At 40.5% G+C, this 16455-nt stretch overlaps 1 protein-coding gene across 13 annotated transcripts in view; it reads right to left on the reverse strand.

Annotated features, from left to right (window-relative positions):
* Positions 1–16455, reverse strand: part of atp2b2 (ATPase plasma membrane Ca2+ transporting 2) — a 137832-nt gene that overhangs the window by 69171 nt on the left and 52206 nt on the right. For 7 of the 13 annotated variants that reach the window (XM_039797486.1, XM_039797482.1, XM_039797479.1 and 4 more), the window contains exon 1: positions 2833–3826. In XM_039797486.1, the coding sequence (XP_039653420.1) occupies positions 2833–3031 (199 nt within the window). In that variant the 5' untranslated portion in view covers positions 3032–3826. The other 6 variants (XM_039797476.1, XM_039797475.1, XM_039797474.1 and 3 more) reach the window with 3 other exon arrangements.

Here is a 16455-nt window from a genome sequence, read left to right on the forward strand (position 1 = left end):
ATGGCTATCATGTGTATGATGTGTTTTGTGTGTGGGAGCTATTGTAGCCGTCCTCAATCTTTCAAGTATTCTCCAACTACTTGCTTAGAAATGCAGTGAGAGCCGGATTCTCTCACGTTCTGTCATATTTAACTTATATTTCTTATTAAATACATTAAAAAAAAACTCTAAATTTTACAGTTTCATGTACTGTAGCAACAATGTAGCAGGAGCCTGGTGTCTGCTGCATCTAAATGCACGTGGTCGAGAGTGCAACCTCTTAACTGGTTGCATGTCTATACTTACAGAGCCATTACTGCATGTTACAGTGGGCTATAGCCATTCATGAACTGTTAGTATCATGTGAAAGGGCTTGTATGGGCTAAAGTAAATGGGCTAATAGGGCAACTGTGCTCAGGGCCTTTTAGCATCGAACGCAGTCCCCTGGGACACATACATATTACACACACTGACACATGATAACAGCAAGTAATACAGAATACCTTCAAGAGAAAGTTACCACGATCATATTTTGGAGGTAAAATATGTTCTGTGGAGCAACCACGCACCACACAAGGGTACCCACAGACATAAACATAGAAACACCTGATATCATTAATGCAAATAGCACCAGATACCATTACTCAGTTTCAACTTAGTGAATGTTCCAGTGAGAGATAATACAATTCATCATAACAATTAATAATTATAACCCGGGATGAGAGAAGAGGAGCATTGTGTTGGTTAGCAGTAAGGCAAGATCTCAAACAAAATGTGGCAAACTTGTTGAATGGATTTACCAATTGAAAATTATAGGGAAGCACCTCATTTATCCAAACAGAGTGCTGCACAAGATACACAATGCATTTTTGTAAATCAAATGAACGCCAAAATAATTAATGGCACACACACATTTGAGATTTTACAGTTTAGAATAATCTAGCTGGCAGAGAATTTGCATTTACATACATTCTAAATTACACCGTAGAGCCACACACTCTTTTCGATCTTTTAATGATTGGTAATATCAACAAGGAGGAAGTGTAATTTTGCACTGTGATCCAGAATAATGTCAGTGTGGAAGCTGAAATATCAAAATGCACTAGCAAACATTAAATATGAGAATGTTCAATGTTTTAAATTAGCTTTATCATGTAATTATGTGTAAAATGACACATAAAATGTGCTTTCCCCTCAATGTCAGAGATAGTGTTGCACATACAGTGGCACTGGTAAGAGGTTAAACAAATAAGATAACCCATAACAGAAAGCATGTTAATAATTACAATATTCCGTTTTCTACATCATAGTTTAATTACTTTAATTTTATTTTCATTGTAAGTCTGCAGACTGTGATCCTGAGTTAGTGTTAACTGCACTGATATAATTTAATGTTTGTGTATCTAATCAGGATGTTCATGAGAATGGGAAAATTAAATCATAATTTTATGTCTGTTATGATCATTTGGATTGCTAGTTCAAATTAAGTTTCATTTCTGTACTGCTGTAACACTGCAGGCATCCTTTCACACTGATATTGCAAATATGGTGACAAGCCATATGCACCGCATCCCTTATCTGAGTTAGTGTTCATCAGTGCTTTTATTCTATTATATCCCATTTTGATTCGCTCTTTATTCGACTCGGAGGATTCTATGAATTTATCTACTTTACTCTGTCAATGTCTTGCTGCAGGTATTACCGCATGACCTAGAAGAGGTGCTAATGGATGAGAAGACCAGGAAACCCAATCTTCTTCTATCAGCCTATAAGATTACAGGTTACCTCTGATGTCACACAGGTGACACTTCATGAATATTGATCAATGATCCCAACATTATCATAAATTATAAATATTCAATACACAGATTAAGCCATTAGAGAGGTCTGTTTTCCGTATGCTCGCCGTACTGCAGCTGGGAGCGAAGCAACAGAAAATCTTACCTTTATGCAATATGTAGATAAAGTAAAGGGTGGGCTATTTAACAGTATATGTCTGTATAAATATTTGAATAACCTAAAAAGGATATTATGACATAGCTTAGGTGTGTAAGTGACACCACAATCCATGTGAAGGTGTTCATGAATAATGTTATGATATAACTAAACAAACTTACACCAGGATTACAAAAACATGAGGGGAAATATCTGGCATTTGCATATATGAAATATTCACAGTATTTTCCAGTTTCACAGAAAATAAATAAATAGGAAACAGGTGCTGTATCTATTTCCTATTTAATCATTTTTATTAGTGGTTTTTGCTTTCTCATTCCACTCATGCCCAGTCCATATTTGCAGATGTGATTATTGTACTTTATGAAATTGTACTTTATGAAATTGTGTTAAATGTTAGATTATTGTACTTTATGAAATTGTGTTAAATGACACATTGATGACGTGTGAAAAAATAAATGTAAAAAAAAAAAAAAAAAAAAAGATGCCACAGCATATCCCGTGGCCAAAACCTCTCTGTTGCCCCAGAAACCTGCTCCTTAATAAGGCTACGGTTGATTGGCTGACGGGATGGGAAAATGACAGGAGGGGGGAGGGGGGGGCGGGGACGGGACGGGGGGGGCTAAACTGTCCAGAGAAATTTCTATGCATACTAAACAGGTCTAACACTAGCTGCCCGAGAAGAATTTTCATTAGTCCCTTCAAACAGGACTCCCTCCTCTGTCTGCTGTTCTGCTCAAACCAATAATAAATACAACAGTAAATTCTAATTATCGGCTCAACATACAGTAGTATAACACATCAACACACCTCATCATGATAGCCTTCATACGATGCACACACCAGTGCACACATATTCACAAACAATCACATACACAGACAAACACTGGGACTCACCTTCTGTGGGTGAGGTTTTCAGTCGTTTGCACAGTCCCTCTACGCCTGTGTAGTCCTCCTGGAGCTTGACCACTGCCTCTGTGCCACGCAGCTCCATCAAGGAGCGCAGCTCCATGACGGAGCAGCCGAAGCCTGCCGCATGGTTGTCCTCGTTTCTTTGGTTCTTGGCATAAAAACCGCTGTTCGACATGTCCCCCATGATGTCGGCTAGTCAAGTCAGTTAGATTAGTGTTTGTTATTGCTTATAGATCAATCAAAAGCTTGCACACCCGAGCGATGGGGTCAGTCTCCTCCAAAGTGGGTATCAAGCAGGCAAAGAGAAAAAAAGAATGCCACTTGTAGTTAAAGTAGGCAGATGGAGAGATTAAAAAGGGTGGAAAAATCCGAGGGGGATGAATCGATGAACAGCTTCTGTTTCAAGAGAGACTATCGGATATCGGCAGACCAAAAACCATTAAAGAGAAGAAACAGAAGAAGTGGAGAAAGAGCAGCAGAGAACAAGGAGAGGAGGGGATGACGAAACACAAGTGGGGAGCATCCAGGTGAGCGTTGGACAGCCCCAGTGGTCAGGTCCTGAGAAGTGCAATGATGGTTGCAAGTCCTGTAGGTCTCAGGCTCACCACGGCTGCAGTCCAGACCCTCTCCATGTGTGGCTTCCCATTGCTGCTATTCTGCTGTTGCCTCCGCTGCCTCTCTGTCTCTACATGGTGGTCTTCCCCATCACTGCTACAGAGAGGGAGAGAAGGAAAGCGAGAGAGAGAGAGAGAGAGAGAGAGGAGAGAGACAGAGAGAGAGAGAGAGAGAGAGGAATTCAAAGAGGACAGAAAGTGAGAGAGACACAGAAAGAGAGCACAAGGATGAGCGTTGCGTTCTCAGAGCAGGAGTGAATACAGCGTTAGGTGGTGCACGGCTGAAGGACAGCCTCTCCTGGCTGCTGCTGCAGTAACTGTGGCTCTGCTGTCTCTATCTACTACTGGTGCTGCTACTGCTACTGGTGCTGCTAACCTCATTCTGAGGACACGCCGACTGCCAGAGAGAGAGAGAGAGAGAGAGAGAGAGAGAGAGAGAGAGAGAGATACAAAAGAGAGAGAGGGATGGAGGAGAGAAGAGGATGCTCCTTTCTGGTGCAGAGCAGAGAGGAGTTGTGTGCGGGCGGGAGGCTGGGGCTGCTCTGACGACAAAGCGGAGAAGGCAGCACGTAACGCTGCGCTGTCAAGGGGAGGATGGGCTGAGCTGTGGAGCTGCTGCTTCTATCTCACCTCTAGTTTCTCTCTCATTCTACATAGGTGACCTATCCTATGCAATCACTCTATCTCAGTGATCCCTTCTTCTCCACCTGTTGTCTTGTAATGCCTTGCATTAATGTTTTCAGTCCATGTCTCCCTCTCGCCTTAGAACTACACTCAGCTCAGAGAAGAGAATTAAAAGTTTGTGACCAGAACACAAATGGCAAGTAAATTACCACAATGGAACACATTCTTGGTGTCAAAGGATGAGGCTGGCGTAAGTCTATATATGTGGTTTCTTCCCATGAAAAGACTAGGGTTGCAAAGGGGCGGAAATTTTCCGATAAATTTCCGGAAACTTTCTGGAAACTTTCCATGGAAAGTTAAGCTGGGGAATTTTTGAAACATTCCAATTTGGAAATTTTCATGGGAATTAATGGGAATTTACGAGAATTAACTGGAAATGTTGGGTAATAATACAAACTCCATCTTATACAAACATAAATATAAACAAACTAGAAATGATCTGTGCAGTGGGTGTGGCCTCAATAGCCCTGCAGTAGGCTAACCAGCCCAAACCATTGACCTTTAGCTTAACATATGAAGGTAGCTAGCATGCTGCCTTTGATTTACTATGGTTATAGTTATGGTTATATGCGTGCTAAGCTAACCATCAGCGCTGTCTATTGTTTCCAGCCTATCAAGAACAAGTGGGCTATACAATTAACACACATAGGTTAAAAGCAATAGGTTATGTATCCCCCTCCAAAAAGAATGGAAAAAAAATAACTCTATTATACTACTCTACTATTTTAAAAACTTAAATAAAAAATGTTAGATAATTTCCTGAAACTGCTGTTGCTGGACACTGTAGTTGTTAGCAAGTTACTCAAGCAGCCGTGGTTTAATAGACATTTGGTGCTGAGCGCTATAGGAAATAAACACAGTACCCAGGTTCATTGCAATAAAGTAACATGTCACCCAGTGCAATGGTGTGGTTCATTGTGTTTTTAGACAATAAAGGATCTATGGCTAAGAGTAATAAGCAGCACAAGCCAATACTTGTTAATAGGATCAATTATATGTTAGTCTTTCCATGAGAGTTGTTGACAATAGAGGAAATATAGAATATTATCATCCTTTTCAGTTTCTCACAATCTACTCACATCCACACAAAACACGTAATATCACAATACAATGCACGAAACTGAGACTGTCCTCCCCCAAAAAACGCTCCCATAAATTCTTTGTTCAAGCAACAATTACGACTCATATTTACGTTTATAGTGGCGTAGCACTCTAGTGGCCTCCCACAACTATTACGGAAAGCAAAGCATTCCAAGTAAGGACAAAGGTTGTGGTGGTGTATGGGTCAAACAAACACAGGACTTTCATCCAGGAGACCTGGTTTCATGTCCTGTTTGAAAATCAAAACTAAACGCTGGGCTGCTCGATTATGGAAATCATAATCTTGATTTGTTTTTTTCCTCGATTTTATTATCCACGCTTTTCAAGATTAACTTTTAATGAAAAGTTGGAGTTAACTGGCAAAGAAAGACCTACACCAGAGCCTTATTTGGAAAACAAATGCTTTTGAGAGGCATTTCAACTCCAGTAATTACACACAGACTTTGTTTTCAAGTAATGCAACAATCATCGGGTAAGTTATTTAAAATCGAATAGGCTGCTGTGCTAACTTATTTTATTCTGGCTGCAGCTGCCACTGTTGTGTTTATGTTACGGTTTATTTATGAAAAGTGTCATCATGCAGAATTACCGGTCAATCTGTAAATTTATCAACGTTATGCACATTTATGGTACTTCTGCATGATGACCAAATAAACCATAACATACATATATATTAAATAGGCTGCTGTGCTAATCTAAAAATATTATTTATTAACAATATTGCATGTTTGTGGTGGTGGGTTCCAAAATGCGGTGATCGCTGTTCACTGTCCATGGTCCTGTAGTGTCTGTCATTAATGGTTACCGTGTGCGCGCTGTCATGATGTGTAGTAAGCACATGAAATGTAGTTGGTTTTATGTAGAAGGGGGGGGGGGGGCTGTCATGCGTTTTACACCCCAACCTGTTGTCACCATATTCCACTGAAGTGCACACACAGCTTGGGTGATGATGTGATTATTCGTAAGGAGGATTTGAATTTTGCTTACGAAATCAGCAGTTTTTTATTCTGGTGTTAACTCTCACTCTCTCCGTCCTGCTGCTCGTTGCATTGCTAAGGCTGGACTAGCGGCCTTATTTTTGTTTCAGATCTGGAATAGTCATAAGTAACTTTGGCAGTACTAAAAGAGAGGACACAATAAGCTATGCTTAGCTTTTTTTTACTAGCAAGGGAAGGGGGGTCAGAAGGCCAAGGTTTAAGAGTCACGGTTCGCTACTGTGTGGTTTAGATATGAGGACGGAAAACGCTCCTGTGGGTCGTATTTCCTGCCACCGCTAGGGGCACTTATTATGAAGCTCTCCTGTGGGTCGTATTAGAGGGTAGGAATAAACGACCTATATCGTCATATGGTTTGGAGGACTTACATCAGTAATTTACATGTTAACTGGTCACTGATCAGTGAAATCAGTGACCAGTTAACCTCTGGCTTACAGCTGCCCTACATCACTTTCCACTAACTCAGGGGGAGATGTGGAATCAAGTCACCACTGTATTGCAAAGGCTAAAGTTAATCAACACTGAAGCACAAAATCTGTCTGGCTATATGTGTCTCCGTCATCTGTAATGCACAGTATTAATACTATAGAGAATTTATTTAGGGAGCCCCAAGGAGTCATAATGCAGGAGTACAGTGGGGGCCACCAGAAGACTCTTGGTCTATTCAGTTGAAATCAACCAAAACTACATCACTGAAAACATGGCTGGTCAATCCATTCATTTAATCATGCAATGAGTGAATTGGTCATTCACTCTTTGGAGGTCATTAGTGTTATGGTTTGGTGTTATGCCTTGTATTCTGTTCTGTTCCTGTCTTGTTTGTATTGTGTATTCTGGTTTGTTTCCTGTTGTGAAAGTCTGGTTTTCTGTCTTGTCTCGTCTGATTCTACTTCCTGTGTTTTCCTGCCCTTTTTGATTACTTTGTCATTCCTAATGTGTTTCACCTGATGTTACCACATGTTCCTTGTTTGCTCCCTACCTCATGTATTTAGCATCTGTGTTTCCCTTTGTGTTTTGTCAGATCGTCTTGTGTTTTGTTCTCTTGCGTCTCATGTCAGTTTGTTCCTGTTTGCTGTTGCCCGTCAGTTTCAGCATTTTGTATCTTTACGTTTTTGGATCTCTCCCTGCGGGGCTTTGTAAGGTTGCCAGTCTCTGTACTGCCATTTTTTGTTAAAATTAAATCCTTCGAGTAACAACCATCTCCTGCCTGCATTTGGGTCCTCTACCTTCCACTCCTCACAACACATTAGGGTCATTAGGGTTTTAGTGTACAGTCTGCCCCACCTCTGCTTTACATCACACACCAAAGTCCTACTGTATGTAAAACGCTGGACTTATCTTCCAAAACTTGTTGAATCTTATATCAGTCTTGTGTTTTTAAAGTTTCACTTTGTTCCTGGTATTGAGTAAAAGTATCATAGAATGGCCTGGTAATTTATGTCTCTCACAGCGAATAGATGTAAAACCATTCCTAGAACCTAGAAAACACGCTGATGCTGGAACAGCAGGCCTACTGAAATGTAAGTTAACAACACAAGCTAGCCCGTTACAAGATGCAGTTTGTCTGCTGATTTATAGCAATGGGAATCAACAGAAAGTTCACTTAGCAGCAAATAAAACTGAGCACAACTGACGTTGAGAGCAAACTTACTCTTGGTACTGTTGGCACACACTGCTTTATTCTGCGAACCTGAAAAAATCAGCAAGGTGTCCAGTCACACATAAAGTTTGTAACCGACTGGACTAGTACCAGAAACAATAGCTTGGGAACAGCGGGGCACCGACCTTGTCACTGCAGGGTGGTAATAGATCCTGCCAACACGTGAATACACATCTGTAACTCCACAGGAACCAGGCCTGTCTGGTAATGAGCTCAGGCACTTACTGAAGTGACAAAGTCAGACAGCATTGGTAATGTCACCTGGACAGCAAACCTGCTTAACATTTCTGTAAAGCATTTCCAACTAAGGCAAAATGTTTTTAATCTCCAATCTGAATCTGATTAATATAATACACTAAACAACAGATAATTCATGTTCTTGCTTAGTTGGGTTTTGGATACTCCATTTATTAAACAAAAAAAGGACAGCACACGGCAGGACTGCATCTTTCTCTGTGTTTTTTCTCCAACCTTTCATGCTCTCCCACCCCCCTTCGCCTGCCGATCAGGTCCAATCAATGTTGGCAGTACACTTTGCATGACAAGTCAGACATTTGTCATCTGCCAGATCCTCCATAACTTACAAATGAAAGCAAACAAATGCTATCCCAGGAAATTAGGAGGTAACCAACAATGCTGATGATCACAAAATACAAAATTAAATAAATGCATAATTAGATCACAAGATGTATTACCTAAGTACTGATTACTAGTAACCCAAACACATGGCAAAAAATAATCTTGTCCATTGTACCCTCTATAATGTAAAATGTAAGACTTAAGGTCCAATATGTAATATATTTACTGTAATAAATCCAAAAATGACCCCAATGTGTCATCAGATATTAAGGAAACATGCTAAGTGAAATACTATCTTTTCTGACAACAATGCTAATGCCAGTATGTTGTTATCAACTGGACCAGGACCTGAGGCCTGTACTACGAAGCAAGATCAACATGGCCTGGATATATTTCAGTTACCCGGCTTCACCAAACCTAACAACCGCGGTCCCGCATAACCTGTGTCACGACGGTGGTTAACAACTAGATCAACCAACCCAGGATTTCCCAATCCAGTGGCGTGCGCGTTCACATAAAAGAGGCGGTGTTTGCATAGCACGACCAATTGCAAACATCTATCAGAGCCGCATGTTTATATAAGAAGAGCAAATTATAATTCTACATAAATATGAAGAACACAGACACGGTTTTACAGGGAAAACGCAATACAGTCGCTGCTTCCGAAAACAGGAAGGAAAGCTGGCAAAAAAAATAGCTGACGCTGTAGATGCGTAAATCATAACTCTTATCAATATCACTTCCCCATCAGTCAGGCACAAGATCTGACAATAATTACACTTTTGCTTTCCATAAACTGTCGTTGCTTTAGCCTATTATTTCAGTTGCAACCCTGGCAGTGGAAGCGATCATGAGAGCAAATAAAAAATATAAAAAACATAATTCAAACCAACTGCTCAAGAAGCCGACAAATAGCCGATATGTAATTCCCTCCCATTAAAATATATATATTTCATAAAAATACCCATCAGGGAATGTTAACGGGGTTGTCGTTCTCTAAATGTTTTAACTTTTATGAGCGCACCCCTCTCTCCCCCTCTCTCTCTCTCTCTCTCTCTCTCTCTCCGCGCACAGAGCTCCGCCTGATCTTCTAAGAACGGCGACGCCGTTATCAATCGAGTATTGATTGGTCAGTAGGCGGTACTTTTACACCGGTTGATCTCTGATCTCCAACCTAACCTGCTCCCGACCAGGTTAGGCGTTCAGCATAAGTTACCACGGCGACTGAACCCGGTAACAACTAATCCACCGTCGTGGTACAGAAAATCCTGGGTTGAACCTTATTAGCTCGTTAACGCCAAATCCTGCTTCGTAGTACAGGCCTCAGGCAAGCAGGCCACGTCTGTTTACAACGTGTAGCCTGTTCAGTGTCTGTAGCCAACAACGTTGAGTTATTTGAAGCCAAGAGAGGGAGGCTGTTAATCGGGAAGAGAGGACCTTGAGTTTGCAGTGTGTTTAGCTATTGTTGCCATAATTCTAAGCCAATAAAGTGTGTTCAGTTGGGTGGAGAGGACGACAAGGAAGTGGTATTTTTAGCGGTTCTCACCACAATTCTAAGCTGAGAAAGTGTGTCTATCTGGCGTGTAGAGAGGACGGCGAGGTTGTGGGGTTTTTAGCGGTTCCTACCATAATTCTAAGCCGAAAATGTGTGTCTGTCAGTTGGGTACAGAGCTCTGCATGAGCACGGGCTTTTGTGGCTGTCAATATAGCCAGCATCTAACGTTAGCTACTCTGCTGTGCTGTGAACATTGTTGTGGATTCTGCGGTCTCAGCCTGGCAACCAACATGAACTTTGAGGAGGGGGCGCGGGAGACGACTCTCTCCAGTATTTTGAATTTGTACTGCAGTAACTATTTTAAACACTAGCTGCCAGTATTACATATTGTACCTTTAAAGTACAAAGTGTTATTCATACTTTTGTTTGTTGCAAACTGCCCACCTTATCTGCATGTCATTCTTCCATCATTTCCAATATTTTTCTTGTTTGCAAGAAAAATAAATTGTAGATAGAAATGCAGTATTTCGTGACTAATTTAACACAGATATATCAGAGCAGCTCCCTCCACAACATCTGTTCATTCCAATCCCAACCATGTAAGGCGGTGTGTTTCCAGCTTCACATTATCATGTTAGTGATGTAAGTGACTGGTGGTGGTGGTGGTGGTGGTGTTGTTATATTCTGCTGGCGTGAAGCTGCCTATCTTTAAATTATGATGACGTGCGCAGGAGTGGAAAGATTGAGATGTGGGAGGGAGGGAAATGAGGAGAAAAGACAGAGGTGGGGGGAGAGGGAGAATGTAGGTAGCAAAAGACGATGGAGGTTGAAAAATGGAGGAAGGAGGAGACCAAAGGAGGGTTTAAAAGAGTAATACAAAAGCATAAGCATAATGATTGGGTCATGTGTAAATGTGTGGATGTTACGGGAGAGAGAGAGAGAAGCTTATGTATACAGGGGGATGTATGACTGCTGCAGTACTATTTATTGTCTATTGTTTATTTTAATTTATTATTTTATAACATTACATTATATAGATTGCGTGCTAATGCACTTTTCAACTTCTTAAGTTAGTTTAACCCTTAATGGATGGGTTGGCTGTAAAACTGAATTGCCCCTTTGGGGACTAAAAGTTATCTAAATCTGAATCTGAATAGAAAGCAAGGGGAAAGGTAAGATAGAGGTCCTTTTTAGTGCTCCTTTTTGTATAATGTAAACACACAGTCGCACTAAAATGCAAAAAATGTACATACAGAATTGATTTCCTCTTTTCTTGGAAAAGGAGGGCAGCTATAAGTAGAGCTATTGTTGGTGTTTCATATGCATTAACAGATAAACATGATGAAGGCAGTGTGCCACAATGGTTCTTCCTCACTGTTAAATAATTTGAACATCAAAGGGTGAGCAACCTTATTTTCCTCAAGTGTTGGAGATATGGAGCGCTTTGTGAATTTGTTTGCAAATTGCCAAATCCTTCTGTCGCCAAATTTCCATCACCACCACCATTCCCAATGACTTTGTTACGTGCCGTACTGCTCTGTTTGTGTGTTTCTGTTTTCTGTTGTGTGTAATTCCCTCAAGGTGTGCACCTGAGCGTGTGACGTCATTCCCGCAGCTGAGGCTGCTCAGCTATAATGAGGGGGAAGCGTTAAGTACCAGTGCTGAGCCGGTGACAATCAGGGGAGTGTCAGTGGAAGCTGTGTGAACCTGCAAGAGCCAGAGTCAAGCCGGTGTGAGCCAGAGCTGAGAGACAGCCAGAGTTTCAGCATGCTCCAAGCTAGTGTTTATTGAGCTCATTTGTTTATTAGAACTTCACTTCTTAGTTTACCTTTTTGAGAAATAGCCGTCTTCCTTTTGAAGATCATTTTCAGTTGTTTGTTAGTTTAACAATAAATGATTTGATTAATCTTGAACTGTTTCCGCCTTTCCCTTGGTTATTTAATTGTTAGTGTCCTCCACCCCTAGACATGATAGGGGCAGAGCAGTCTTTGTAGCTGTCTGTCTGTATACTATACAAGCCATCTTTATGCTGTTGTCCTGCTTGCCCATCTATCTGTAGCTGACTGAAACCCTGCTGTGATATTCTTCTGTCAACCTCCCTGCCTACTTGCGAGTCTGTCTGCATAATTGTTGGCATGCTACCCCATGGCTTGACAGTGAGTAATGAGTAACATATGATCAAATACTTAAGGAAAGTGTAGATTTAGCAATAATTAACAGCTTTTTACCTAAAGTGCAAGAACACTTAATTGGACTTTATGAACTTGAACACCATATGGGGAACCACATTAAAAGATGAAGCTCGACAGCCAGATGCTAATACCATCTGACCACCATACTGTACAGTGTTTGCCGTATGACAAAACTACTGAAAATACACAGATCTACTATAGCAGAGATAAAAAAGGGCTATTAACATAAAGCTAATCCAGCAATATAATTGGGGCATAACGTGTTGTAGTAATATTTCTTGCTAGTTGTAGCGTTTTTGTGGTACTTTTGTCTTTTTTTGTTTGACTTATTGAACCATGAATTAACATTTTTGTCAAACTTTCAAATTATTGCTTTTTTCATTTAAATGCAAATTATTAGTTAGTGCACATTAAACAAAGAAAATGTGCTACAATACCACTGAGCAACCCTGTGGTGCTTATTCTGTTACAGTGTAGGGGCACTGTATTTTTTTAAGTGCCTCATATACTGTCAGCATCAGTCAATACTTTATTTTTATTTTTTTGAACTTACTTTTTTATTTCAAACATATACACACAACACATAAATTAGGAACGCACATTAGGAGACACTCGTACAGTTTCAGTTCTAACATATAATCATGCCCTCACATCCTCACATCCTATCTTCAAATATTCCGTCTTTCTTTTAAAAGGAGGGAACATCAGCAACATGTAGCAATGAGTACATACCTTTACTGTCAACTGTACTGCAATATGTGTAAAAATACAACTAAAGTGGAAGAAGAAAAAAGCTGACTAAGAGCTGACTAAAGTGACTATCTGTATTACTGGTAACCATCTTTGATCAAACCTGTCTGACTTGAGCTGCAACCTCGCTGGGATTTTCTCCATGATGATCACCCTTTTTACCCTTTCTCTCCATTCCGTTATACTGGGAGGCTGTGGCTTCAACCAAGAAGCTGTAAGTGTTTTCTCTGCTATTAAAAGCAGAATTCTCAGTAAGGAAGTCAAGTTCCTATCTGCGACATTATCTAGGACTATACCCAGTATGTATAATGCTGGATCTAAATTAAAGTCAATACCCAATTGTATTTCCTTTTGGATATTCTAGTCAATACTTTCAAAAAAAAAAAAAAAAAGTATATACACTCAACTAATATATCACCACTGTCCTGTCCTATCAATATTTTCCAATCGTATTTGAGGTTGTAAAGGCTTGAAGATTCGATTTTAGGGCATTCAGCTTAAGGTTCACCTTTGACGCTATAGTTTTATAGTGTTATAGAGCCAAAAATCCCATCAGGCAACTTTATGTAGCCTAATTGTGTCTTGATGACACCATCATCACAGTCTCTTTTTTTTCTATTCATCTTCAGGAGAGGCTTGTTCAAATTCACACATTACGCACAATATAATATTGTGCATTCTATCTTAGCATTGCTTTTGCCTTTAAGTTGAATTTCTCATGCCCAATGAATTGTCTGCTGGGTCTCTCTGTTCTGCTCTGTGATTATAAAGAACAAGTGTTAATGATGAAACAGTGTTCTACAATAATTGCTGCTTTCTCTTTGATGAGAAGCTCCTAGTCTGACAAACAGTAGGTAGTTTGCTGTCCTCCCCAGTGAATCCATGCGCATTCTCCCTGTGTCTGTCTCAAAATGTCCTTGAGCACAGCAAGGCAGAGCTGAGGTAGGAGCTGTGCCCACTGCACCATTAGCAGAAGCAGCAGCACTGACATACAGCTCCCCCTGCCTGTGACAAAACATAGTGCAGAAGAATTCACTGATCGTAGAGCTGCTCTGCTCACCTGCACGTCCATAAATATTTTAATTTCAGACGACAGGTTAACAAATGCTCATGGGTTTGTATCATGACACGAAGAGTGTCATTTCAAAACATGTTTAATCAGATACATTTCTTTTAACAAGGTGTTCATGTGGGAGGGAACAGATTACAGGAACACCATTTGATTGTGATGCAATCGATACAACGCCACCACAAACTGCAGCCTCGGAAATGACAATCAACAGCTCACTGACAGAAAAACAATTATAAGCTTCACAAAGGTAGCATTTAGAGCGATGCTTTTGGATGAGGCTGTATACGATTGTGAATGTGCTTATAATAGTGTGTCCACCTTTTGTCTGCTACAACATATACAAAGGAAATAACTTGCTGATTCTGTATGTTTGTTACGTCGCTGATTGGTTCATGGTGTCCCAATGTGGAAAGCAGAGATCAGAAAAATTAAGGCCTACGTTAACTTAATAACACTGTGTTTGAGCACATATATACGGATGTTTCAGTGTTGTTTGCAAAGTCAAATAAACTCAATGAACTAAAAAAAAAAAAAAGAATCAGCTCTACTGTTTAAACATACCTTGCATACAGCCTGCAATACACTGTCAGTTCCTGCGATGAACCATTTATGAAATGTAATATAAGCTACAAAAATGTGGGGAATGAAATAATGAATTTCAGCTAAGCAGCAGAAGCAGTTAGGCAATTCTTTGGGAATCCCCAAATACACACATACAGTACACATATTGTACAGCAGCTGCACTGCAATACTGAACTGCAATATCAAAGTGCACACACACACACACACACACACACAAAAAGAGAGAAATCCACATTAACTGACATTGTCTCTAAGGTGAAGTGTTACAGAACAACCACACAGCTAGCCTTCTTTGAGCCACCATCAGTGCTCTCTAATTGGGTTGAAAGCCGCTGTCATGCCAACTAAGCGCAGCAGACACAGTCTGACGAAGAGAAAGGTTATTTTAGAAACCAATGCAGGAGCTCGGAAAGGACTGCAGCTCTATCACATATCAGGAGGAGAAGATAAAGTGGACAGCAAAAAAGGAGAGAGAGAAGGATGAGTCAGAAAGAAGGGGAGAAAGAAAGAGAGAGAACAGAAAGCGTATGAATACATATGTCCATGTGTATGTGTGTGTGTGCTTAGCCCACGTTGGTAGATGGTGAGTTTTTTTTTTTTTTTTAAAGGAAGGCAGTTGGCCAGGCAACCCCGACAGCCGCAGGGGTTGCTGTGTGTCACTGAAGAGTGAGATTGAGAAGCAAGAAAGTGAAAACAGGTGATGATATGCTACAGCTGTATGATAGCTGGCACTAAGCGATATAAGCCCTTGGTCCAAATAAAGAAAGCCCTAATTTCACTACAAATCTTTGAAAAATCCTCTCTTAAAGAGGACAAAAAGTGCCTCAAAAACATGTCAAAGCGTGCCACTGTGGGCAACTCCATCTCTCCCTCACTCTTCTCTTCAGGCCCACCTGCCTCCTTTGCTTTTCTCACCTTTTCCTACCTTGATACTTTCTGTCTCTTTAATGGGTCATTTTTTCATTAACATTGCTTCATTCTTTCAACAACTGCCTTTCTTGTCCTGACATTGTAGCTGTTGGAGGTCTGCTGTATTCATGGCCACCTGAATAATACCTTGCCCTGGGTGATCCTAGTGAGAAAATGGCAATATGCATAATAAGCAACACTTTCAAGCTGTGAAGGGAGATAGGGAGATGCTATGTGGATGCACATTAACAACTGTAACCAAATAAATACTGGCATTTTATTGCCAAGCATATTGAAATGTAACAAACAAATGTAGCATGAAAGCCATTATTAGTGAAAAAATAGCTAACCCAAATGTTCGAATGTAATGATCTAATAATATGTGGTATAGTGTTTGCTTAATAGTGGATGCTCTGGTGCATTTACAGGCAATGATTTTGCCTCTGTAGGAAATCATCCTATAAAAGAGGAGTTTTGCTATCTGCTAGACTGCTGATAAATTCTTCAATTAAACGACTCCCGACCTGATTTATCCGCCTGGAGCATGGCCTCTAGTTGCCAATCACCTTGTACAGGAGCTCAGTTTTTCTCTAAAGCTTAGCTATTCTGAAGTTTCATCAGAAAATATTTTATTTTAATTAAGAGATTCTACTAGCACTACTATGGTGATAAAATGGCATGAATAATAAAAAGTGAGAGGGGCATTAAAGTTGAAATGAGAAACTACGGGGGGAGGGTGGGGGCGGGGGCACATTAAGGCAGGGTTTAGTTCTGGGTAGTCAGTACGGTATCACCCTGCTAGGTGAAGTCTTTCCTGTAACTCCTTTCACAAACAATGAAACCATCACACACCAAACAGCACACTTCATAAATCAGAGCCAAGCACATGATCGGTACAGGGAAATAAGCAAGGCTCCATACTGTTTCCTCTAACATAAACAATGTGATAAAACTATTAATGTGGAGGAGCTGCAG

The sequence above is a fragment of the Perca fluviatilis genome, chromosome 4 (assembly GCF_010015445.1).
Source record: "Perca fluviatilis chromosome 4, GENO_Pfluv_1.0, whole genome shotgun sequence".
Taxonomy (NCBI): Eukaryota; Metazoa; Chordata; class Actinopteri; order Perciformes; family Percidae; genus Perca; species Perca fluviatilis.